The 27,889-nt window shown below is 39.1% G+C and overlaps 1 protein-coding gene across 1 annotated transcript; it reads right to left on the minus strand.

Annotated features, from left to right (window-relative positions):
* Positions 1–2,458: 2,458 nt before the first annotated feature.
* Positions 2,459–20,576, minus strand: LOC120517993. Its single transcript, XM_039740537.1, has 7 exons — positions 20,484–20,576; positions 15,086–15,194; positions 13,863–13,983; positions 10,162–10,319; positions 5,770–5,882; positions 4,986–5,157; positions 2,459–2,732 (listed from the first exon to the last, which is right to left on the minus strand). The coding sequence occupies exons 1-7, from the start codon at positions 20,498–20,500 to the stop codon at positions 2,604–2,606; spliced, it is 819 nt and encodes a 272-aa protein (XP_039596471.1). The 5' UTR covers positions 20,501–20,576; the 3' UTR covers positions 2,459–2,603.
* Positions 20,577–27,889: the final 7,313 nt, after the last annotated feature.

The following is a 27,889-nucleotide window of genomic DNA, read 5'->3' on the forward strand; positions in this document are numbered from 1 at the left end:
TTGCTTTTGTGATACGCAGTCCTCTAGCAAACACGTCTACAAGTGACGTCTGACTCAAGTGCCCTTTAGCTTTTTCAGTTTTACCGGAGGACGTGGAGGGCGACAATCTTAGTTCCATACATTCATGGTACTTTTAGCATGTTTGCGGCTAAGGTGGTGCAGTAAATTGCTCGTGTTACCGCCTCCAGCGACAACTTTAGTTCCACAGCATTTGCAGTAAATAGTCCACATCCGACCTTTTAAAACCAAAATCTTCAGACAACAGACGCGGCTCCTTATATCGGCAAAAGTTTTTCTGTGTCATCATGTTCAATTTTATCATCTGCTACACCTTCAGTTTCGGAATGTTCTCTGTCCATTTTCACCACTCAATGCCTCCACTAACACATGTACTCCATTGCATGCGTGATTAGCGGTGTAGCAGTAAAAAAAGGTTGTCTAACCCCCCCAATTTCTCGCTGCGCCACGTTCTGAATGTTATTTAGGCTATTTAAACCGGTATTGCGGTGTAAGAAAAATTCATATAATAACAAAAATGAAAAACGCTTTTCGGTATGAACCGGTACACCTCCCAGCACTACTGGTGACAGCAATTCACCACCACTCCAGGGATTGGCACTCTACAGTAACACCTTCCCTTGACTGATGGCTTTTCTACAGGTGACACCACTTCCGGTGTCTGTTCACCTGGACCCGCCTCTTCCTGCCGGAAACAGTCTTAACCAGAACTGCCATGTCTGGCGGTCGTATCCATACTCCTCTCTGAAAAGACGCAATGTAATGCATTAACCCATCTTTAGTTCCCTTTCTTGAAACATCAGTTATATGGAGTGCCCCAAAACCTCTCACTGTCTTTGCTTTGTCAATTCAGTGTTTTATATTTGTAATTAATTTAGACCACATTGCAGAAATTTGTAATCGCTTTGGCATTAAAGATTCTTTTTCTGCTGAGAATATCAAATAAGTTACATTAAATCCGCTGTATTTCAATGTTGTACAACAAGAAAATGTAAAAATTCCAAAAGGGTTCAATACTATTTACAGGTACTGCACGTGCCTGTGTCCATTTTTGGATTTATTGCACAATTCCTTGTGGTTGATATTTCAATATTGATTTTTTTAATGTTGCATTTATCCACACGGTATATTTATAATTATTGCATAGCACATTGGGCACATAATCTTAATAGGAATAAATTGAATTGAACATGGATGTGGGGTAGCATAGTGGTACAGTGGTTAGCACAGATGCCTTTCAGCTCCGCACCACCACATTCAAATCTCATCCCAGCTCTGTCTGTGTGAAATTTGTATGTTCTGCTCATCTATTTTTGTTTCTCTCCCCCCCATATCCCATGCACATTTGGTCTCGGCCCTGCAGCCCTGAAATGCATTAAAATTGTTAGACGAATCGTTTGAGTTAGATGGGCAGTGTGGGTTGTCTTCCTGCAACTCAATGCTTTCACGTTAAGCTGCTTGGCAATTCTGCACTGGTCTTGTACATCTGGGGTTTTGGTCGATGTTGCACCCAGTACTGCCAGAATAGGTCAGCTGCCCTCCTCCCATGACCCCTGTGGTGGTTTACTAGGATGCTATACCATATTAGCCATTATGGATGTAGTGAGAAATTAAGCAAAAGGATACCTATTATTGGCTAACTAGTAGGATTAAGATGAAGGGGCCTGAGTTGCCTCGGAAGCTTGCATATTGTAATCTTTACAAGTATAATATAATTACCTGTGAACACCAAGCTTTGAGACCTGAAGGATGTGAGCACCCTCTGCTGGTCAAACATTAGCTGTATCTGCTGAACAGAAACCCTCAGAGACTTTGAAAACAACATCATATCTGCCAGCCAACAGTGACTCACAGGTTACTGTAGATTATGTTTTAAAATTACAGACCTGTTCTGGCTTGTGGCTTTCAGTAAAGGAATACTTCAGGAACTGAATGGGAAATCGTGCAATTCCTTCAAAATACTGGTACTTCTTGGTGCAGCTATAAAGCACAGTGAAAAACACAGGTGTTAGTAAAGAATGTTAATATCCAATAGAAACCAAAGTTAATTTGTGGAAACTCTCTTTGCAGCTTTAAAAATTCTAATTTTCTGTATTAAAAAAATATAACTTTGTCAAACCTGCTTAAATTCTCTTCAAGATCACTTGGGTGTCATAGCCAACTCTGGGAGCACTGGCACAAGGCAGGAACCAGCTCTGGATGGTGCCCAGGACACATGGCACACCTACCCAGTGCCAGTTTTGAATTACTAACCACCATGGATTTATGAGGTCGGAAGGAAAATTGGACAACCTGGAGAGAAATGTGCAGACTCCACCCAAACAACAACTGAGCAGGAGAGTTGAATCAAGGATGCATGGGACAGCAGCACTGACTCCATAATTCAAAATCTACTCCTTATAAAGGGAATAAATAGAACGGATTCAAAGACTCAGCCTGCTTCTGATCAGGAACATAAAACTAATAACATTAATTTATTGATTCATATGTGCAAACATCCTTTTGAGTTTCTGTAGCATACAAAAAAATTAAATACCAATTTTAACAAAGAAAATCCATTTTTACAAGAAAATTCAGCACTGTCCTCAGTTCATTAAAAAACCTGGCTTGGCTGTCAGAAGCATTTGGTGTATCATTTCCAGTCGGGCAGAATTTATATTAGCCAAAGACCTCAAGTGTTGTACTTCTTTTAGTCCTAGTGCATCAATGCTCGTCTGGAAGAAGAAGCACACATAAGGAGGAGATCAAAAGATGTACACTTTGCCATTTATTTTAGTGTATATATGCAGTATTAGGTACAGGAAAAATATTATTTTACTCTGTAATATAATTTCTAAATGCTAATTATTCATTTATTGACACTTCACATTGCCATCAAGAAACAAATACTTAAACAGAAGCCACTCTGGCCCAGTAGACCATAGTACTGCTATCACTTTTATTTTAATCTTGTCCTAAATAAACATTGCTGACTAGCACTCGTATAATTTAAGAAATGCAGTCAAAGTAAAAAGTATGTAAACCCCTATATTTCTATATTTATGTCTATTTCCCATATAAAACATGGCCGTATCTTCATGTCAGTCACAATAATGAACAAATACAGTCTCCTATAACCAAAGATACACAGATTTTCAGAGATTTTTTGACCGTATTGAATAAATCATTCAAACGGTGAAACTGAAGGTTGGAAAAAGCAAGTGAACCCTAAGCTAATGACTTTTAAAAAAGCTCATTGCAGTCCGAATTTAGCACACCTGGAGTCCATTTAATGAAGGTGTGGCCTAGAATGACTTCGATTGATAAAACACAGTATAGAATTTGAGTTTTTGACAAGAAGCATATCCAGATGGGAATCATGCCTCGCACAAAAGAGCTGTCAGAAGAGCTATGGTCGAGAATTGTTCATCTACAGAAGGTTGGAAAGGGTTACAAATTCATCTCAAAGATTTGAGATATTCATCACTCAATACTGTTAGGCAAGTTGTCTATAAATGGAGACAATTTGGTATTGTGGCCTAGAAGTGGGCGCCCTGCAAAGATGAGCACAACGTAAAGTCAGCAATTCGGTAAAGATGAACCCTAGAGTCAATGTCAACATCAAATTTTATTTATATAGCACATTTAAAACAACATAGGAATGCTGTGGCCAAAGTGCTTTACAATAATAGAATAAAAGAAAAACATACAATTAACATGAATAACATAAATAGAAAAAAAAAATAAATGAACATAAATAAAATAAATAGAAATAATGTTACATAATCATAATGAGGAAACCATCAGTATTACTGAAGGTCACTGAATGCAAGTGAATAGAAATGAGTCTTTAATCTTGTTTTGAGGAAGTCATTAGAAGTGGCTAACATCTCTGTACGTGAGTCAACTGTACGCAAAACATTGAACAAGAAAGGAGTCCATGGCAGGACACAAAGAAGGAAGCCACTGCTATCAAAAATGAATATTGCTGAACACCTGAAGTTTGCGAAAGAGCACTTGGACACTCCACAACGGTACTGGGAAAATGTTTCGTGGAGTGGTGAAACCAAAATTGAACTCTTTGGGAGGAACAAGCAGAACTTGATTTGGCGTAAAAACGGAACCACATATCAACATCAAAATATCATCCCTACAGTAAAGTATGGTGGAGGGAACATCATGATTTGGGTCTGCTTTGCTGCATCAGGGCCTGGACAGCTTGCCATCATTGAGGGGAAAATGAATTGACAAGTTCATCAACAAATTCTCCAGGATAATGTGAGGGTGTCTGTCCGTCAATTTAAGCTCAGAAGAGGTTGGGTGATGCAACAGGACAATGACCCCAAACATCACAGCAAATCCACAGCACAATGGCTTCAGAAGAACAAACTCAGCCTTTTGGAGTGGCACAGTCAGAGCCCAGATCTCAATCCTATTGAGATACTGTGGAATGACTTAAAGAGAGCCATACACAGACGACAACCAATGAATATGGAAGAGTTAAGGGAGTCCTGCAGGGAAGAATGGGCTCAAATTCCCCCTGCACAACGTGCAGGTCTGATCTGCAGTTACAGGAAGCGCCTGGTTGAGGTCATTGCTGTCAAAAGAGGGTCAACCAGTAGTTAAATCCCAAGGTTCACTTACTTTTTCCACTGTGAACGTTGAATGTGTTTGTAAAATAAAGACATGAAAGAGTAGAATTTTTTGTGTGTCATTGGCTGAAGCTCATTGTGTATATCATCAGTACCTGTGACTCAGATGAAGATCAGACCACTATTTATGACCAATTCATACAGTAAAACCAGATAATTCCAAAGGGTTCACACACTTTTTACTTTGACTGTACATAGTTTAGACTTGAGCATAATATCATAAAATTTATATTCATTCACCTTTGGTTTGTTATTTGCTTAGGCTAGCAGTGAGTGCTACATAAATCAATGTCCGCAGAAAGGACATAACAACTAAACATTTCAGGAGACGCTCACCTGAACTTGGAGATTTTCATCTCCTGGCAACTGTAGCAGTTTTTGTGTTAGTTCCAAGTCACAAGCTGGAATAAGCGTCTGCAAATTCAAACTTAGCTCTACTCTGTCTTCACTGACTGAAGTAAAGGTGACCCCTTGGAGGTCTGCTAGGAGCTGAAGCGTGTCCAGATATCTGGTGGGGGGGGAAAATAAATAAATAATAAAATTAAAAATATCTTTGCATGTGAGGCAGATCCTCCAAGTCTTCTCTCATTTCTTCAAGGCAGACCACCTTATTTTACTTGGCACTCCCTTGCTTCATGGGATTCTGGCAATAGCTTGACACATTGAAATGATTCCACAGACAAAATATCTTTGTTTTTAAAAGCTTTAGTAAAAAGTCAAGATAAAACAGTTCACACAAAAATGGAGAAAAAAATTGTTATAGCAAAGAAAAGTTCTGTTTAAAGCTTGTTTCATTCTTTTACTTTGCTCATACAGTTGAACCTTTTCTAAATGGGATGTATCAACATCTTAGCCTGTCGATGTAGAAATGTAGTTAGATTGTCAATATCCACCTCTCCGTCATCTCTTTCTTCAAATTCATAAGCTTTTGCCACTTATCTTGTAAAGAATATGGGAGCTTTGAGGGTATGGTATGGAGGACTCTCGATTTTCATTTTCACAACATTTGTGTGTGTGTGTGCTTGGGGCTGGGGAATTCCTGTTTATTAGAATATCTCTAATTTTCTTGAGGCTCTGCAAATTCATAATTTCATCTTGGGGCAAATAAAGTATTATCTACCTGGTTTTGACTTTAGTTAGGTTGTCAAGGGTCTGGTTGCTGCTCTTAAGCTGTTCTTCCAAGTCATTTAGGGTTTCTTCATATTCTTGCTTTTTTTCTTGTGCACATTCAACCTGTTTTCAGGAAACAAAAACAGCTTAAAGTATGGTGCAAACAACATACTTAATATAAAACCAAATGTAACAACAATTTTAATAAAAGACAAGTAAAAAAAGTCTCATTATGGCTTTCTCCACTTTAAAACAATCAAATTTCCCAAGAAAGAATAGCCATTTCTGTCCCATCTCTCAGATTTGATCTTTGTTGAGACCAAAAGTTAACAGCAAGTCCACGGCTCTCCTCATCTTATAGCAGACTCATAATGACAGAGAAATACACCAAATATAGACACACAAATTTTTAAATAAATATACACACACACACACTCTCTTACCCGGCCAATACCTCATGACAAGAGTCTTGGCTGGGGTTGAACTCTGTAGGAACAGGAATTCCCCAAGCTTCTAGTGGGCAGCAGAACTTTTCTACTACAAGACTTGAAGTACCTTAGGAGGCTACTAGGAACTGTACTACCCATGTACATCTCTGCTTGAACACTGAGAAGTGCTTTCAGGAAGGTGGTATTGGTGACGGAAGGAATCCCGGAACTATGCTTATAAGGGCCTCCACTGCCTCAGTTAGAGGAGCTTGGAGGGTCCACTCACACACATCCACACCTAAAGTAAACTAAACTAATACACATTGTAGCGTGCGGAAGGGGCTGCCCTTGTCCAGCTGGGACACCTCCACGCCGGGAGGACCGGGGGAGCAAGCCTGGCCAGAGCGTTACCTGCCCCGGGACGCTAGATGGCAACCCTCCCGGGTTGCAGCGGTGCCTCGGACTCCTGCAGGACTTAATGGGAGTTGGAGTTTGGTGCAGCTCTTTTGGGATCCACAGGTGCCGCCAGGAAGGAGCCAGCAACCACTAATCGAGGAGCAAAAATCAGGAGGAGGAGGAGGAGGAGCTTGACCAGAGTAGTGGACAGGAGAAGCGAGAGAGAGAGAAGACTATTGAGTTGTGCTGTGCTTTGGACTGTGTTGTGCCTGTGAGAAACGGGGAATTTGTTTCCCACGAGGAAAAAGAAAATAAAAAATGTGTGTGCCTTGAACTTGTGTCCCACACTTGTCTGAGTCGGGTTCAGCTGGCAGTGCCAGTCTGGGTGGTCCACAACGTCATTGGGTGAAGTTTGCGTGTTCTCACCAAATCTGTGTGGGCTCTTCTCAAGCATCACTGAGTGTGGAAATTGGATCTATGAGGAAGCAGAGCTAACTACTGCCTCATTATGACACCCTAAGTCATTTAATCTAAAAATGCCACTTGCATGCATCATTCTACAAACTTCTCTTCTGGTTGTGATGTCCAAAACACCTGTATTTCTTGTCGCTGAATTCTTTACATTGCATTTCTTGATGAACTTTCATTAGTTTTCAACTCTTACACACACAGACCCCATTACTAGAATTAAAAGGCAAAATGTCAAGGCAAGTCGTGGACTAGTTGGAGTGAGTTGCTGGATATGTCAGACTACACAACTGACGTTTAAAAGGAGTATGGATAAAATAACAGACTTGAAAACTGCCTCCAACTTAGTAAGATTATGTAAATGAAGGCTGTCACTGCAAAAATTGTCTAATGTGACATGACCTCAAAAAGGATTAAGCAGATTTGAGACTCTTATGTTACTTTGAAGGACTACTGTCGCCTGTTAAATAAATACAACATTCATTTTTTTGCCCTTTAAATACACTTATTAAATCTATAAGAGGATGTTCAAATACAGTTTATGCAGCTGGGTTTGGTAGTTTTTGAGAGTCCATATTTCTTGTTACTATCTATGGCTCTGTTGATATTGCTCACATCTCACAGCTTAAGGGGCCTCATGCATAATGCCGTGCGAAGAATTCACACAATAACATGGCATACGGACAAAAGCGTAAATGTGCGTACGCACAAAAAAATCCAGATGCATAAATCTGTGTGAACGCCATCTTCCACGTTCTCCCGCTACATAAATTCCGATCAGCCTGAAAAGTAACGCACATGCACGCGCCTGCTGTCCCACCCCGAATTACGCCTCTTTGAATATGCAAATCAATATAAATAGCCCTTAAGTTCAGCGTTCTGTGAAAAGGCAATGGTAAAAGCAAAGGAGGAAATAGAAGAATTTCAGTGAATACCAAGTGGAGGGAAGGAAAAACGTACTATTTGTTGGTTTAAACAGTGGTATAAATAACAAAAGGAAGCTGATCGAGTGACAGAGTGTTGGAGAAACTGAAAAGCTCAAGTTCACAAAGTCACACAGTGCCCAAAATATAAAATAAAAAGTTGTCAGATATCAAAGTCGCCGTGAAAAGGCGAGTTATAGCCCACCGTCTGAGTGTCATATAAAAGCTTATCAGGGTACAGAGAAAAAAAATAAATAAAAAATAGGCACACAATGGGGAAAAAAAAAGCACGAAATGTCAACTTTAATCTCTAAATTTCCACTTTAATCACATAGTTTATTTTGTCATTAAAGTAGAACATCATAAACTTCATCTTAAAATCGTTTAATTTACTAGTTTCTCAAATACCATCATAACTAAAGTAGCACATTAAATGCTTTGCTTTGTATTTGATCTTCTATGTGTTCTGTGTGCGTGAATCACTACGTGCTTCTTAAATGGGCTTTCTCTTCCTCCGACAGGACACAGAATCCATTACATTTGTGATATTACAGCTCTCTGAATAATTAAAATAATGAGATGTATACTTGATATCATTTTCATGATGACAGGAGTTAAAGCATGTTATTAAACATGGGAACAGTGTGGCGGAGTGATTGTTTCTGTCTCACTCAAGATGCTGCTGCGCCGTGCGCGACTGTCAATGAAATACTTTATTGCAGCAGTACTGTCTCTTTCAAAACGTACTAACCTCTAATCCTGTCCTTACTTTTCTTTCTCCAAGTAACCCATCGCCACACAATCAGCTCTGTAATAGACGTTAAGCCATCTGTAAGTTTAGAATGCAGATTCTTCAAAACTTTTAAGGAACATTGAAATATCTTTGTAGTACATGTTTAATTATTCCATCCATCTATCTATCTATCTATCCTTCCCTTGTTGCACCAGCAAGAATACAGCGCGAGGCTGGAAACAATCCGTGAACGGAACATCAGCTCCTTGCTAGCGCTGCGGCACCATGTCCTCACATGTTTAATTATTAACAATATAGATTATTTAAATGAAGTTAAAGTTTTATCTGTATAATATAATAAACATTTTGCTGCATTTCATCTTAAAAATATATCGTCATCATATATAAATATGCGCTTTATAAAGTGGCTCAGGTTGTGCAATATTATTACTGTATTGCACGTTTATAGTGAGGTAATTGTACTTACAAGTACAAACAGCTCTACATGGAGCAGTTAATGGACCGATTGAGTGCGTTTAGAGTTCTTGGGGTGAAACTGTTTGTGAACTGCGAGGAAAGGCTCTGAAGCGTTTGCCGTGTGATAGCAGTTCAGTAGACAGCATGGCTGAGGCAGCATGTGCTAAATGCTGTATACCAATAATTCTCTTTCCATTCAGCTGTTGCACAGCTGTGATTCCCCACTCAGATACAGTAATATAAATACTCCAAGTGGTGCAGTGAGAGTAATATAGAAAATGATGATCCGCTGTGGCAACCCCTAACGCGAGCAGCTAAAAGAAGAAGAAGGTGGTGCAGTGAGAGTAACAACGGTAAAGCAGCTATGGTATTTAGAATAGTCTGACCATTCTGTGGACCATTATATTGTTACAGGTTAATTACAATCAGATGCATTAAACTAATAAACAGTAAGCAGTCAATTTCAGTGCATCTATAAAGCCACGTCAGGGATGTGGATCTAAAAAAGAAAGGGAAACCACACTGGAACAGTAGCACTGCTTTGACGCTGGGTGCCGCCAGTCTGCAAAACCGAGCGGAGAAGTTGCTTACGCCAGGGTTGGAGCGACCGTGAAAATGTGCATGGCTTTACGCCAAATTTAGGTTTTATACATCGCGATTTGAATGTGGAAACGTTCGTATGCAACATATTTGTGCGTACGCACCATTTATACATGAGGCCCCAGGGACCTGGGATTTGAGTCCCAAACTGATCGATGTCTGTGGTGGGGTTCGCATGTTCATGGAATCTCTGGGTACTGGAGGGTTTCCACTCTCCTTGTTACAATATGTGCAAGTCGTATTAATTGTTGCCTAAATTGGTGCAGTATTAAATAATATGACTTGCAATGAACTGGCATGCTAGAATTATTCACTTCGCAAATTAATTTCAACACAAATCCAGAAATCTCTAGAATAAGAATTAAAAATATTTTTACATGCTCTTCCAAGAAGGTATTCAGCTTAATTTTCAATGACTTGAGTGCCTCAATTTTATTTATGTAATCGGTGATCAATGACTCCATATTACTCAGCTTTTCCTGATATTGGGACTTCATATTTCTCACATTCTTCTGTGTTGCTCCGGCCTTTAAATCTGTAAGAAACAGACATGCAAGGTCAAAACAAACCAGATCTGACGCATCTAAGCAATTCATTTTAAAGGCAAATTGTGCCCTAGGAAATAAGCAGACATTTTCTTAAATGAAAATTTTTCCCATCACAGGGAGACCTACTAGTTAAATTCAGAGACATCAATTAACCGAACGTGCATATGAAAATGTGAGAGTACTCAAAGAAAATCCAGACAGATATTTGTCAAGTTGGACATCAATTCCCTGTATTGGTCTCTGTAAGGCAACCAAACGAAATGCTACACCATGTCCACCTTCAAAAATACCCAACCATTTAGTACAAAGGCTTTCTCCATTTCAGGGTTGAGGGAGGTTACAGCCAATCAGTCAGTCAGTCAGTCACAGACATCATTAAGCTCCATCAGTCTATCACAGAGTACACTAATGTAGATACCTATGCACTTGTATCCTCTAATCCTGGACAAAAGTCGAGTTGGCAGTTGCAAGACAAAATGGGGAGGCACACAAGGGCTGTTAAGACAGCAGATTTAACAGGGATGTAAAAAAACATTTTCACCGCCATCTACATTTCAGATTTAACACCAAATCGAATGGCTCAACAGCTCAACCTCAGACAGTTCTATATTTGATCTGATATACTGACTGTGTAAATCAGAGGTGAATTGACAGCACTACAGAGGCTCCGTTAGATTAAAAAATATATATATATTCATTTTAGGCTTGTAACTGCAAACTGAACTCTGTCTGAATTTGATGAGTAAAATAGTGCACCTATAAGCAGGCCCTGGCTCTGTAAATGGAAGGAATCTTGATCCAATGCGAAAGGTTACAGTTTCTTTCAAAACTAGGTACATTCATCTCTTCTGTCTGTATGGGAGTTGAAAGCCAACGATCCACTCTCTCATTAGATTGAGGAGTCACCCATTCTCTGCACAGAAAATAGCTCGCAAACTTTCTTTGGCCTGGATGCCCTGAACTAGCTCTAAACTTCACTGTTCCAAGTCACATTCTAGGTCAGTGACAATGCCAAATATAAAAAACACCGAGAAGCAGCATTACTTCAAGAGGGGAACTTCAGCTTCTCTACTTGTACTGCCAAGAGTAATGCTTTTCCCTATGAAATTGCAGGACGACACAGAAAAGAGCCTAAAAGCAAGAGGAAGGCAATGTCATACTAAACCACAGACAAAGGAGTATGTAGCAAACACAAGATGTGCAACGCAAGAACAGTTTTCCATCTGAACCAGGAGCAATAAAACTTAGTTCCACCCAGCACTGGAAATCATCCTTGAAGACTTGGTATCATAAAACAGTTTATCTGTGTCAAGATCAATTAGAAATATAAATTGTAAAGTTAACAACCATCTAAACACCTTTGTAGAATTTGATTTACTGTGTAACAAGTTCACAAGTATGTTAGGAAAACTTTTTACAAGTTTTTAACAACATTGGAGCACGGACCTTCTGATTGTGAAGTCACGTTAAAATCCAAAAATCTAAATTGAAAAGCTTGAAAAAAATTAAGTAAATCTAGAAGACCAGTAAACAAACTGAGAACAGCCAGACTCTTCTGTGTTCGGTTTGTCTGTCTCATGATCAGTCTTTTGTCTTCAGCAAACTGTTTTGCGGGCTTCCTTGTGCATCATCTTTAGAAGAGGATTCCTTCTGAGATGACAGACATGCAGACCAATCTGATGCAGTGTGCGGCGGGCATATGGTCTGAGCACTGACAGGCTGACTCCTCACCCCTTCAACCTCTGCAGCAATGATGGCAGCACTCATACGTCTATTTTGAAAAGACAACCTTTGGATATGATGCTGAGCACGTGCACTCAACTTCTTTGGTCGACCATGTCGGGGCCTGTTGTGAGTGGAACCTGTCGCTGTATGGTCTTGGCCACCGTGCTGCAGCTCAGTTTCAGGGTCTTGCCAATCTTCTTATAGCCTCAGCCATCTTTATGTAGAGTAACAATTCTTTTTTTCAGATCCTCAGAGATCTTTGCCATGAGGTGCCATGTTGAACTTCCAGTATGCAGACCAATTTGATACAGTAGATACATATATATATCTATATCTATAGATAGATATAGAGATATAGATATATATATCAATAAATGACAGATAGATTGATATGAAAGGCACTATATAATAATAATGATATGATAATAATGATATATAGATTGATCTCTGTCTGTATATAGAGACACACACACAGGTAACCATATTTCTATAACCCTTGAGTTTATCAACAAATTGTAGTATTTGGTTTCTTAAAACAAATATGTTACAATGATAAACTAAAAGTCAAACAATTCAGAAATACTACAGAGAAAGATAAGGAAAACAAAGTGGAGGCCATATCAAATCACTAAATAACTGCCATTGCCAAAGGCAAAACTAATTAACTGACAATTCTTCTTCTCCTCACACCCACATTCCCTACTCAGACTGTTTAATACAAGATATTTGTGGCGTGGGGAAAAAAAATCAGAGCACCCAGGTTAACTCTAAAAAGGAGATATAAACCCAGAATCATGGAGACTACATGCAATAGATGTAATCACTGAGCCTTCATACCTTCTCCACTAGAAAACATTTAAAAGCAAACAAATACAGAGAAAACAAATTGAAATGTTAACAGATCAGGAGGGGCAGTACACTGCTGTTTTCATAAAACGGAGCATTCTGCAATGAAATCTTACAGTCACCGTTTGTGTGGCATCTGTAATGTTCTTTTTCTCAGTTTTCTCCACATATGACAAATATCTCTAAATATTAGCTTGACTTTATTGCCCATTAACTACAGTTGTGGCCAAAAGTTTGGAAAATGACACAAGTATTGGTTTTCACAAAGTTTGCTGCTTCAGTGTTTTAGATCTTTTAGTCAGATGTTTCTATGGTGTACTGAAGTAGAATTACAAGCAGTTCATAAGTTTCAAAGACTTGTATTTACAATTCTATTAAGTTTATGTAAAGAGTCAATATTTGCTGTGTTGGCCCTTCTTTCTTTGTCAAGACCTCTGCAATTTGCCCTGGCATGCTGTCAATCAATTTCTGGGCCAAATCCTGACTGACAGCAGTCCATTCTTACATAATCTATGCTTGGAGTTTGTCATAATTGGTGGGTTTTTGTTTGTCCACTCACCACTTGACCACAAGGTCTCAATGGGATTACGGTCAGGGGAGTTTCCTGGCCATGGACCCAAAATTTCCATGTTTTGTTCCCTGAGCCACTTAGTTATCACTTTTGCCTTATGAAAAGGTGCTCCATCATGCTGGAAAAGGCATTGTTTGCCACCAAACTGTTCTTGTATGGTTGGGAGAAGCAGCTCTTGGAGGATGTTTTGGTACCATTAACTTTGTAAAAAACAACCAATACTTCTGTCATTCTCAAAACTTTTGGCTACGACTGTATAATGACCTCTATTGCACTACACAGGGTTGGTTCCTAGCTTGTGTTCAAAGGTTCCAGGGTGGATTTCCGCCTGCCACGATTCTCAATTGCTGTTTTATGTCAAAACAGAAGAAACAAATCTTGCACTTACTCATCTCCTTCAAACACAAGCCATCAAGGAAAGCTTCAGGATCTCTAACCTGCAGAGCACTTAAAACCGATTTCTTCACATGAAGCTGAGTGAAAAGAAGTTTTTGTTTTCGGCGAGTCTCCTAAAAACAGTAAAATTGACGTGAAGGGGGTCAAACTTGCAAGAAAAACACAAACATCTTTTTACTCTTAGTATGCAAAGATAACGTCTTCAGTTTTATAATTAACTAGCCGTGTCCCGCGGAACAGGACAGCAAGGAAGGCCCTAACAGCTCCCTACTCCCGACGTCACGCTTCCCCCTGTCCTCGGCCCGCAGCCTCTCTGTCAGATTAGCGCAAGTATCATTCCTGCAAGCGAACTACGATCCTTGGCGCAATGAGAGAAGCCGCAAAATCAACCGGAATGTTCAAGCAAATTCTAGAAAGAAAAAGAAAAAAAAAAAAGATCTAAATCCGTTAAGTAGCTCTTTCGTGAAAAGTGGACAGACATACAGACGTTGGATTTTATACACCTGCATAAGAAAAGATGGTTGGATCCCTTTTATTTAAAACTTGATATTTTTATTATTAGCTGTACGTTTCTCATGCAATATTGTAGATGAGACAATCTGTGTAGTGCTCTGAATAATATGTTATATTAAAATAAACTGAAATTAATTGGACTTGCGGAGTAAAGATCTTTATTAAAATTCAGCGTGTACATTTTCAGCGATATTCACTAAGCTCTTTGTACTTTCCACCTCTCACGCATATTTTCTGGTGACATTTTTAATGTGCTTCCAAACTATTTATGTACTAAACACGATGTACTGTTCATGTATTTTAGTTTACTGATTAGTACTAAAGCAATTCTGGAAGTAATTTTATATTTAAATACCTTCAGTGCCACAATATGAAATACTGTCTAATGAAACAGAAGTGTGTGAAATTATTTATTCTAAATTAATTTGTGGATATGCTTTTTTTGGCAGCAAGACTGAAAAAGAAATGTGCCTCCCCACAATGAAAGATAAATCTTGGTCAAAAACGTACTGAATTTCATACACCATTCTTTTTCTGTCAAATACTGAACAATACAGAATAAAGGGAAAATACATGAAAAACACAAAAGCCATTATTTAAAATTATTGCAGAGATTGTATGAAATACAGTTTGTATTTTTTCTTGTGTACCTAGCTGTTCTCTTGGAAGTGCCACATATGTTCAAAAACAGCTTTAACTTACCTGCAAGTGAGGCAATGAGAACCTCGCTGGCAGCTCTCCCTCAATGAGCTCATGGCTCTCACCCTCTAACTGGACATCAGATAATGCATCTTCACAGCTCTCCAGTAGCCTATGGTGTGCATATGAATGAGAACAAATTAGCATATTAAATAAATAAATATACAGTGCCTATAACAAGTGTTCACCTCCTTGGAAGCTTTCAATTTTATTATGCACCACTGAATCAAAATGGATTAATTTTTGCTTTTGTGACACCAGTACTGTAAAAGACCCTTTAATGTCAAAGTAAAAATAGGTGTCTGCAAAGTGGTCTAAACTAATTGCAAATATAAAACATTATAATCATTGATCACATAATTATTTATCCACTTCAATACCTAAATCATGACTTGGACAGCCGACTGGCTTTACAAGTTACAAAATTAGTTCAGTGGAAGACCACCTGTCTGGGGTTTCAAACGACTGTACTTTAAATGCACCTGTACATGGAAGGGCTAACTTGTGGTGGACCAGTATGATGTTCTAATCTTCAAAATGAAGACACCAATCAACTTGTGAAAAGCACAAGTCAGGGAATGGAGACCAGAAAATATCCAAATCGGTGAAAATTCAGTTAAATCAATCATGAAGCTAGAGCAGGTTGTCCACAAAAACTAAAGAAGATGAGTGAGGGAGACAACTAAGGGACAATTGAGAAATCTAAAGGAGTGACAAGCGACAATGGAGAACATTGGAATTGACTGTGCAAATAACAGTGCCCAGGGGGCTTCGCCAATCACAGTTTTATGGGAGATTATCCACATATCCTGGTGCTGCCACTTCTCTGTAGCAGGCCATGGAAGGCTTGTAAGGGAAACAAAAAAAAATGAAGCAAAATAGGGGGGAACCCAGGAGGAAACTCTATACCTTGAGAGATTTGTTTTCCAGCAAGACAATTACCTCAAGCATAAAGGCACCCATTTGTTGTTGGGTGCCTTCCAAAAATCTCAGTACTATTTATCTTTTTTAATAGGACTCAATGTAAATACATAAGAATTTCCTTTTTCCAAATACCTCATGTAAATAATGAGTGTTGCAAAGCATATTTTTGTAGTCATACACTTAAGTTTGAAAGTCACACACACACACAAACGATTCAGCTTGATAAGATGAAACCTTTTGACTCTTTTGAAAAATGTCCTTAATAAAGTAAAAAGTAACTAATGTATTTATTTTAACTAATGCATAATTAACCATTATATAAACAACTGAATTATCTTATGTAACATAAATGTATTCTGTTTTCTTGTTGTCTCTCAGCCAGGTGTTTCATGAAAGAGATGCAAATCCCAATAAGGAAAAACATAAATGATTTATAAGAAAGATTAGTTTTGTGTTTGTACTTTGTCTTTTTAGCTTTGAAAGTGCCTTGTAAGCTTTTTTGGAAGGTGCTTTGCACATCATATATTTATGAAGCAATGGAACACACCAGGACCAGTTTAAACACCATTTACTATTATTAAATATATATATTAATAGGGACGGCATGGTGGCGCAGTGGGTAGCGCTGCAGCCTCGCAGTAAGGAGATTCGGGTTCGCTTCCCGGGTCCTCCCTGCGTGGAGTTTGCATGTTCTCCCCATGTCTGCCTGGGTGTCCTCCCATAGTCCAAAGACATTCAGGTTAGGTGGATTGGCGATCCTTAGTGTGTACTTGGTGTGTGTCCTGCGGTGGGCTGGCAGCCTTCCCAGGATTTGTTTCTTGCCTTGCGCCCTATGGTGGCTGGGATTGGCTCCAGCAGACCCCGTGACCCAGTAGTTGGGATATAGCGGGTTGGATAATGGATGGATATATTAATAGTCAGACACCTCCATCCATTACATTTAAGATACAATTGGTTACATTCATTTTCTTTTTCTCAATTGGGGCACACACAGGTAAAGGGACTTGCTCAGGGTCACTGTGTCAGTAGAGTGGCTTGAATTCACAACCTCGGAGTTTAAGTCCAAAGCCTTAGACCCTATGCCACAATGCTTAGCTTACATAAGGATATCTGTATCCCTAGAATGAACACCAGTGACAGCATGTGTTAACTTGAGTTTAAAAATAAACAAATAAATAAATTAGCTGGCTCCCACTCTTGAATAGGCTAAAAAAAATGGACAGATGGCTTATGTTTTATGAAGAAGTCAGTTTAATTCAAATGTCATTTAAAGAGAATGCTTGCTCCTGCTCTTAAAAAATGCTGTGCTTTGTGCACCAGAGCAAATTGGTACAACTCAGTGGCTTTTTCCATGAATGTTTGAATTAAGAGAGGTAGAGGAAAGATGATACAGTGCCAGAGTAGTGCACTGACCTGGGTTCAGGCCTGGCCCTTTACACTTTCAATGAATGTTTCTCTTGACACGCCAGTTTCCTCCTACATCTTAAGGCTGTGCAGTTTAGACTAACTTACATAAATTCCGCTTTATTTAATATAGCAGGGAGAGGGGCTGGAACCTTTTCTGACAATTTCAGGATCCAGTTTGTAGTTGGCAATGAAGATTAAGGATTTCAATGGACAACAAAGATTTTGCTTCCCGAACACTATGGTATATGTTTTGGATTTTACTGTGCTGATGACATAAGTCATATTTAATGGTCACATACCATTTTATTTGTGGCAGAGTGGTGGCTCTGAGGTCAAGGATATGCGCCAGCAATCAGAAGGTTGCCAGTTTGCATCCCGCAAACACCAGAGGTGACCATTTCATTGGCACCCTTGAGCAAGGCCCTTAAACTGCACCAGGCAGGTGGCGCAAGTGCCATGAGAAGGGTGGAGACGACACTGAGAAATGACATGATCAGTTTTGTTAAGGTTCATTCCATTTTCTAAATAAATCCCACTTTAGCTCGACTCCCCCTCGCAGTTCACAGCGTCAGGGTTATTAGGTGATTAATCAATTCAATAAAAGTGAATTTCAATTTTCTCCAAATTTATACATGATTTAGTCAATCTGAAATTATATTTATATTCAGCTTGAAGAGATTTATCATCATCATGGAAAATCTGTCAGGAATTAAAATTTTTGAGAGAGAAAAAAAATTGTTTTCAGTGCATCACTATGGTCTGTTTATTTATTAAGCTTTGCACTCGTACTTATTATCTATTTTATTAAACTGTTAAGATTATTTGCTTTTCCTTTTTATTATGCCTTGCTTACTTTGCTTTAATTTTTGCACTATATAAACATATGACAAAGCACTTCTTGGGCTCTTCTGGGAGAAAGGCACAGAAAATTTATTTTTAAATTTTCTTTTTTTTTTTTTAACCGAGATGCTTCTGGAAAATGAGGGCCAGAAAAGTGATACCACACCCCGAAATGTTGAGACCCCACATTGGCTAGACCTTAAACATGCTGGAGCAGTACTGCTGCTTATGTGCTCGACCCTGGGACTTTTGAATTGCAGCCGTCTGCAGCGTTACAGACTCCACTATTCCTACGTCTTCTGGAGAAAATAACAGGCTGCTGCATTCATCTCATGTCAGATTACTTTGGGTCTCCTGTCAGAGCCCATTTGTGGATTTATATGTTGAAATACAAACCAACTACAGTATAAACTTATTATTTGTGTTTCTGATGGGTTTTTTTTTTTTGGAACACCCTTTCCACAGTGCGATTCTTAGCATTGATCCCACTCCATCTAAGATGCAAGCATTCTCTGCTGGACACACAGCTCAAGACAGCAAACCTGCCCGTCAATGAACACAACCATGCATATGGGAGCAATATGAAATTTCCAATTAACTTCACATTAATATCTTGGGAGATGAGGGAAGAACAGACAGACAATAACCAGGTATGAGATTCAAACCCAAGACACTGGAGGTATCACTTTGATACTCTTAGACTAAAGTTTCACACTAAACTGGAGTGGCTATAACAAAAAGAAAGGGTGCACATTTGCAAGGTAATGGATTGGCAGCTCGTCTTAAAGCTCATTTCTGTCTCGCACCTCAGATGCATTGTGTGTTCACCATTAATTAACTGCATAGAAGTCTCTCAAGGCTAATCTTTCAGTAGTAGAGCATTGTCTGCAACTAAACACCAGTTCGAAAATGATATACTGTAAACTAACCGACTTGGTAAGCCTCCTTTTACTTTCACCACAGCATCAAATCTTGGTGGCATGGATCCCACAAGATGTTGGAAATTTTTCTTTTAAGATTCTGCTCCATGTGGACATGTTTACAACATGCAATTTCTGCTGCATATTCATGGTACAAATCTCCCTTTTTACCACATCCCAAAGGTGTGAAGCTGGATAAAGCCTTATGTATTGCAGGAAACACTCAAATAGGGCCGATTTAGAGTTGCTACTTAATTAAACATACACATCTGCCGGGTGTAGAAAGGGGTAAATTAAAAAAATGGAAGGGGGCAACCACAGAACGTCTCACAAAGACACAGACCAGTGTCTCACCCTGGGGTTTGAAGACGGGTAGATGGGCTGAGACTGTAGTACTAACCAGCATACAGACTTTTTTTTTTTCCAACAAATACATTTATTTAGTAATAATCTTCCTGGATGACACCACTGAAATAAGTGCTACCTCTGTTTCTCACTTTTTTTTACTCTTTGTTAAAGCCTTCAAATGAACTATTTACATTCAACTGTAAACAGGTTGGTTTAACACAAAGAAAAATATTCTTAAGTATCAAGATCCACGTCAAAAATAAAAATCTACCTACAATACATCGGAAAAAAAAAGATACTCTATAAAATCTGACAAAAAGAATACAAGCATAAAAATGGTTGACTAATTATACAAGAAAGACAAATAAAGATTTGAGTAACTAAAGATGCGATCAATTGAAATAAAAACTTGTATTCATTTTAGGTGTATAATAGCAAGGTTGAGAAATCTTGATCTAGATAAACCGATTTTAAAGACGGTTTAAATAGTGCTGACTGCATTTTCTAATAACGAAATCTGTCGGCAGGCCAGAAATTATGATCTTTATATTCCACGCACTTATTGATTTTTCGTACTTACCATCATTTCAAGGTTTAAATACGCTTAGGCCAAATCATCATTTAAATATCATAATACTTTATGAAGGCGATCTTATTTGTTTCGGAGCAAGGCACAAGAAGACGCCCACGAAGTAGCTTCTCACATAAAATTCAAAGGAGGACACATTTACATAAATGATTTTTCACTCAAAATGTTTTGCCAGCATTCCGTACATTTGCCAGTGAAGTTATCCGTAAACACATCATCCAAACTTTAACAGAAACACATTTCAACTACTGGAGTTTCTGTCATATTATAACCCCACTTTAAAATGTGCAAGCCGCGGTGAACGTACTGTTTGGACACTTTTAAATAAATAAAAAAAAGCAAAATAAACAAAGACAAAATATCTAAACAATACCTGACAGGGTCTTCCATCCTTAAGAAGACAAAACTCGTAACTGAGAAGAGAAAAAAAAAACTAAACCAAATTTACCGCCCAACGATGACGTTTTTCCGGTTTTCAAATAAGTTCTCCAATGAGAAAAGGAGAAGGTCGAACATTTAGCCTGTTAAAAGGAAATCAACAGAAGCGGGAATGGGCAGAGGTTGGAAGTCATGTTCAGTGTGGCGGAAATGGAACTTTTTACATCACTAGTACAACATCTATAGCCCAAAAACTGCTTTATGTTAAATTTGTTTGGAGCACTACAGCCCGGTCATGGGGATTAGGGTATGTAGAGGAGGTGGTGGGTTCCTTCACTTTTCTTCATAGAGAAACAGACGTTATTAACTGTATTCACCTTTCTTCATTGAAACGAACGTCCTTAATTTTACTTGGTACTCGTGTGTTATAACACCGCCACTGTCATAGGCAAGAGAAAAATTTCATAGTTTTTTTACATTCTTTTATTTACAAAACAAAAACATGAATATGTAAAATTTGATTTGTAATTATTTTTGAAACATTACTTCTGTCGCGAATTTCTAATCGAAAGGGTGATGAGTGAATGGAGACGCACTCAATCTGGGTTGAGTGGCGGGGTTATAATAAATGACACGAGTAGGCTACGTGGGTATTATGATGAAAAATGATGGTAGACTGAGTGTTTGGTGTTGGTTACGAACAACACAAGGCGTCTGTTAAACCACTGCTTACCTATGCGACTGATAGATTGTGTAAAAATATTAGAGCAGCCGATAGAAGAATTGTTTACAGTGTAAAGTTATTTTTATTTGGTTTCATGAACAAAATAAAACATATGATTAAATTCCTTCTCTTACATCACATTTATTTGAAATTAAATTAAATTGAGTGTACAAAAATGACAATTTATTAATATATATAATGTTATTCTGAACCAAACTAACATGAAAATAAGTAGTGAATCTAATATTGTTAAACATTGAACACTGTATATGTAAAGAAAACAACAGTATATATTCTTTGACATGCATATAATTTCTCATGTTTTTGTCACTTTTTTTTTTTATTTCAGTTGTTTGTTCACTTTTTCTGCTGCGTCCTTACAAATCATTTACCACTAATCCGCCATCATACTGACATCCCAGGGCCCCAGGTACCTTCATTCCAGATCCTTGATAATCTGATGGAATGTTTCAATCTGTTCTTCATTCACCTCGCCAAGGTTTTCATTGAACAATTCCAAATACAAACCCAAAAAGTGAACTTTGAGAAGCAAAGTTGCAACTCAATTCCTTAAACCTAACTAAATACATTTTTTGCAGTCTCGTAGTAGTTTAGGACTTTACTGTTACATAAAAACTTAGAAATAACTTTTTTGAATGATACCCGAGCCTCTTGTTCCAGGTTGTTCATCGTACCATCAAATTCTTCATTGGAAATCGGTTTTCTAATATGAGATCCACATGAAAATTCCCCTTTTTCAATTTAGCCCCAGATAAACCTGGAAACTTTCAGAACAAATAAATAAAACATTTTTTGAGAGGGTTTTGACAAACTTCTTCATTTAACCGAGTGGTGGTAGCAGCAATTTATCTGAATCCACCAAGCTAGCTCTGGTGATATTTTGGGCACTAAGCTGTTTTTTTTTTGTATATAGTTGGCCATTTTTTCTGTACCCAGTGCCAGTGTTTGGCTCTGCTGACTCACTCACATGGGAATTTTGTATGCCATGACTGCTGATCCAGTAAAATACACAGAACTTTCAGGTTCCTACATCCAGTGTAACCATCTGTGCTCATTGTAGTTCATTTTGAGATTTTTACAGGTTTAAACATATATTTTAATATTAGAAAAAATAATACATTTAAACAAGTTATCACCTTTAATGACCTCTTGGGCACATCCATCACCAGTGTGTCTGTCTACAGAGAGAGTGTCGACTTACTTACCTCGGCAGTGACATTCATGTCTCTGGTGACTCTTTCTGTGAAGTCAGTAGATGGGTTGGGTGAGCATGGGGGGTCATGAGGTCGCTGGAAAAGGGGTGTGTGGCGCTCCTGATAACTCTGCAAAAGGACGAAGGTCCACGTCTTTAGAGTCCTGGTGCTTCCTGTCTTGCTATATGGTTGTGAGACATGGACGCTATCCAGTGACCTGAGACAAAGACTGGATTCCTTCAGTACTGTGTCTTTTTGGAAAATGTTTAGGTACCATTGGTTTGACTTTGTGTCGAATGAGTGGTTGCTCATGGAGTCCTGAATGAGGCACATGACCTGCATTGGTGGGGGAGCACCAGTTACAGCACTATGGCCATGTGGTGCAATTCCCAGAGGGTGATCAGGCTCATTGTTGAGGACCTGAGTGGCTGGACCAGGCCAAGGGGACACCCACGTAACACTTGGCTGTGGCAGACAGAGAGTCATTTCCGGACGGGGTTAGATTGGACCACGTGTCTGCCCAGGCGGTTGACAATCAGGATCCCAAGCAGTTTCGTCATGTGGTGGGTTAGTTCATGCTCCTCAACCCGACCTGACTGATCATCAAAATAAGATACTCATAGCTAACTATTTATAGTGCAAAATAATAAAAAAAAAGCTGTAAGTGACAGCTAAAAATGTGTTGTGTGAAAAAACGTTACATGACAGAGAAAAATGGTTTTCATTTTTGAATTCAGGACCCACAAATATAATAAAAAAAATAACACATGAAATAATCAAAACAATTTTTTTCAATGTATACCTGTGTAGTTGAGCCTGGTATCTCTGCAGCTTGGAGTCTCCACCTTGGTGCTCCAAGTAGGCGGACTTATCTTACCTGACAGTAATTGGCATTTTTTCAGTCAGATAAACCTTCCACAATGCTAATCTTAACCAGAGTATAAAAGGATGGAGCTCTGGAGACCTATTGGTGCCCATTGGAGTCAAGACCACCTATTTGGAACTCCAGGCTGCAGATATATATATACTTGGTGTAGTTTTGTTTCCAATTTTAAGGAATACTTGAAATACCAGACATACCAGTTTCAAGAAAAGTATTTGTATCTTCATTAGAATTTGCTTCAAAATGTCAGAATTCCCTGGTTGTATTGTAGTAAAGTATTCAAAATATAACATAAAAAACAAATCATCTCATCCATAAATGCACCATATTGCTAAAAGTATTGGGACACCCCTCCAAATCACTGAATTCAGGTGTTCCAATCACTTCTATGGCCATAGGTGTATAACATCGAGCACCTCGGCATGCAGAAGGCTTCTACAAACCTTTGTGAAAGAATGGGTCGCTCTCATGAGCTCAGTGAATTCAAGCATGCTACCGTCATAGGATGCCACCTGTGCAATATGTCTGTTCATGAAATTTCCTTGCTACTAAATATTCCACAGTCAGCTGTTAGTGGTATTATAATAAAGTGGAAGCAATTGGGAACAACAGCAACTCAACCACATAGTTGTAGGCCACGTAAAATCACAGAGTGGGGACGGCACATGCTGAGGTGTACAGTGTGCAGAAGTCGCTAATTAGTCGATAGCTACAGACCTCCAAAAGCTCAACGACAGTGCAGCAGAGAGCTTCATAGAATGGGTTTCCATGGCTGAGCAAGCCTTACATCACCAAAGTGTCAGATGCAGTGGCATAAAGCACGCGGGCACTGGACTCTAGAGCAGTGCAGATGTGTCCTTTGGAGTGACGAATCACGCTTCTCTGTCTGGCAATCCGATAGATGAGTCTGGGTTTGGCAGTTGCCAGGAGAATGGTACTATGCCAAGTGTAAAGTTTGGTGGAGGGCAGATTATGGTGTGGGGTTATTATTCAAAGGATGGGCTTGGCCTTTTAATTCCAGTGAAAGGAATACTTAATGCTTCAGCATACAAAGCCATTTTGGACTTTGTGGGAACAGTTTGGGGATGGCAACATGACTGCATACACACCAGTGCACAAAGCAAGGTCTATAAAGAAATGGATGATTGAGTTTGGTGTAGAGGAACTTGGCTGGCCTGCACAGAGCTCTGACCTCAACCCGATAGAACACCTTTGGGATGAATTAGAGCGGAGACTGCAAGTGAGCCAGGGCTTCTCGTCCAACATCAGTGCCTGACCTCACAAATGCTCTCCTGGGGCTCCATGCAGAACGGCGTGCGTAGAATTCACACTATAACATGGCGTAAGCACAAAAGTGAAAATGTGCTTGTGCACAAAAAAATCCAGATGCATAAATCTGTGCGAACACCAACTTCCACATTTTTCCGCTACATAAATTCCGGTCAGCGTGAAAAGTAATGTACGTGCATGCGGCTGCTGTCCCGCCCCGTCTCCTCCCAGAATTACGCCTCTTTGAATATGCAAATCAATATAAATAGCCCTTAAGCTCAGCGCTCTGTGAAAAGGCAATGGCAAAAGCACGGGGGAAATAGAAGAATTTCAGCGAATACCAAGTGGAGGCAAATGAAAAATGTACTAATTGTTGGTTTAAACAGTGATATGAACAACAAAAGGAAAATGATTGAGTGACATAGAGTGTCAGAGAAACTCGAAATCTCAAGTTCACAAAGTCGCACAGTGCTCGAAATAAAAAAGAAGTTGTTAGATATCAAAGTCGCCAGGAAAAGCCGAGACGTTGCCCACCCTCTGAGTGTCATATGAAAGCTTATTGGGTTACAGAGAAAAAAGAAATAATTTAATTTACTAGGTTCTCAAATCCCAACGTAACTAAAGTAGCATGTTAAATGCTTTGTTTTGTATTTGGTCTTCTATGTGCTCTATGTGTATGAATAACTATGTGCTTCTGGGCTTTCTCTTCCTCTGACAGGACACAGAATCCATTACATTCATAATATTGCAGCTCTCTGAATAATTAAAATACTGAAATGTATACTTGATGTCATTTTCATGATGATAGGAGTTAAAGCATGTTATTAAACACTAGGCTGACCCGCCTTTTAAGGCGACCGAGTTTTAAGTTGACCACTTCTTAAGGCAATTCAATATGTAGATCAATTTGATATTTTATACAAACTCATTAATTTGGTTATATTGCATTTGAGCGGTATTACTTTAATACTCGTAGTTTCTGTTATTTTTGTGATGAAATTTAAACTTTTCTTCTATATTGAGGTTGCACTTTTGAACCCCCCTGATATTTACTATGCGTTGAGGCATTTGTACTCCATCAACATTAATTATTTCCAGAGACATAATTTTGTCTGTTTTTCCAGTGCATCGCGCACAAAAGCAAGGGAACGATGGGAGCACCAGAACTCTGCTCACATCATGTCGCTTCGTACCGCAAGCTGCAAATAGTAAGTCTGTGATAAGCGGAATACCGCTACGCTTTCCACTCACGGGACGGAAGGACAATCCCGACCGCTTTTATATAGTAAGAAAGAAGTAGAAAATCATCTTTTACCTAGAAAAACGAAACTACAAATCCCATCGTGCATTGCAAAATGGACAGGGTATGTGTGAAACTCCGCGCCTGCGTAGCACTCACGGGACGGAAGGACAATCCCGACCGCTTTTATATAGAAGGATTGGAACACGGTGGTGCAGTGATTGTGCGCAACCTTCAATGAAATAATTTATTGAAGCAGTACTGTCTCTTTCAAACGTACTAACCCCCAATTCCTGTCCTTACTTTTCTTTCTCCGAATATCCAATCGCCACACAATCCGCTCCGCAATAGACGTTAAGCCATCTGTAAGCTTACAACGCCGATTCTTCAAAACTTTTAAAGAACATTGAAATATCTTCGTAGTACATGTTCATTTATTCTATCCTTCCAGGGTCACGCCAGTCCTAGCAAGAATACAGCGCGAGACAGGAACAATCTGTGAACGGAGCACCAGATCCTTGCTAGCACTGCAGCACTGTGTCCTCACATGTTTAATTATTAACAATATAGATTATTTAAAGTTAAAGTTTTATCTGTATAATATAATAAACATATTTTTCTGCATTTCATCTTAAAAATGATATCGTCATCATATGTAAATACACGCTTTATAAAGTGGCTCAGGTTGTGCAACATTATAACAGTAGTGCAAGTTTACAGTGAGGTGATTGTACTTATTAGTACAAACAGTTCTACAAAGAGCACTTGATGGACTGATTGAGTGGGTTTAGAGTTCTTGGGATGAAACTGTTTGTGAACCGCGATGTCCGTACAGGAAAGGTTTTGAAGCGTTTGCCGTGTGAGAGCAGTTCAAATAGGCAGCATGGCTGAGGCAGCATGTGTTTGATGCTGTATACCGATAATTTTCTTTCCAATCAGCTGCTCCGAGTGATAGTAATATGGAAAAAGATGATCCGCTGTGGCAACCCCTAACGGGAGCAGTTGAAAGAAGAAAAAGATGGTGCAGTTAGAGTAACAACGCTAAAGCAGTTATGGTGTTTAGAATAGTTTGACCATTCCGTGGACCTTTATATTGTTACAGGTTAATTACAATCAGATGCATTAAACTAATAAACAATATGCAGTTAATTTCAGTGTATTTATAAAGTCGCGTCATGGATGTGGATCCAAAAAAGAAAGGGAAACCACACAGGAACAGTAGCACTGCTTTGACGCTGGGTACCGCCAGTCTGCAAAGTGGAAATGTGCGTGGCTTTACACCAAGTTAAGGTTTTATACATTGTGATTTGAACGCGGAAACAGGATTATGCAACATTTTTGTGCATACGCACCATTTATACATGAGGCCCCTGGTCACACATTCCCAAAAACACACTCCTAAGCCGTGTGAAAAGCCTTCCCAGAAGAGTTGAAGCTGTTATAGTTACAAATGGTGGGCCAACTCCATGCACTTGGATGCAGCTGCTTGGCCATGGAGACTCATTTCATGAATTTCTCTCTCTATGCACTGTTCTTGAGCTTTTGGAGGTCTGTAGCACTTGACTCTGCAGAAAGTTAGCGACTTCTGCACACTGCCACCTTGCCAGCACTGTGCCACTGTCACATCTTTATACCCAAGGTGGTTCATGATGTGTGGAGTTGACCTTCTGTCCTCTTAAATGGCCACTCACTACCTTTCAGAGTCACTCAGTTCTTTGTACAGCATATAAAAATGGCGTCATGGAGGTAAATTTTCAAAAAAGTAATTTTAATCCGACCTAGTCTGTTTTTTGTTTTTTATGGGCCTCTAGTTCTGGTTGTGAGAGTAACAGATCTGCAAATCTGATTGCCAGCAAACTTGAACAGAGTGACCTTCTATTGTGAGTTTTCATGCAAACTGGACCACGAATTGTGGTAAATGGAAACTGTAATAGGTACTGGTGGTGCACTGCCACATGGCTATATATTGTGACATCAGATGGCATTGAATCTCACAGTCTTGATGCCAGTTGCTACTGCACACCATCAATCTGATAAACTGGACTGAACTTACATGTGTCATTTTTGCCAA

This window comes from Polypterus senegalus, chromosome 17 (genome assembly GCF_016835505.1).
Source record: "Polypterus senegalus isolate Bchr_013 chromosome 17, ASM1683550v1, whole genome shotgun sequence".
Lineage (NCBI taxonomy): Eukaryota > Metazoa > Chordata > Cladistia > Polypteriformes > Polypteridae > Polypterus > Polypterus senegalus.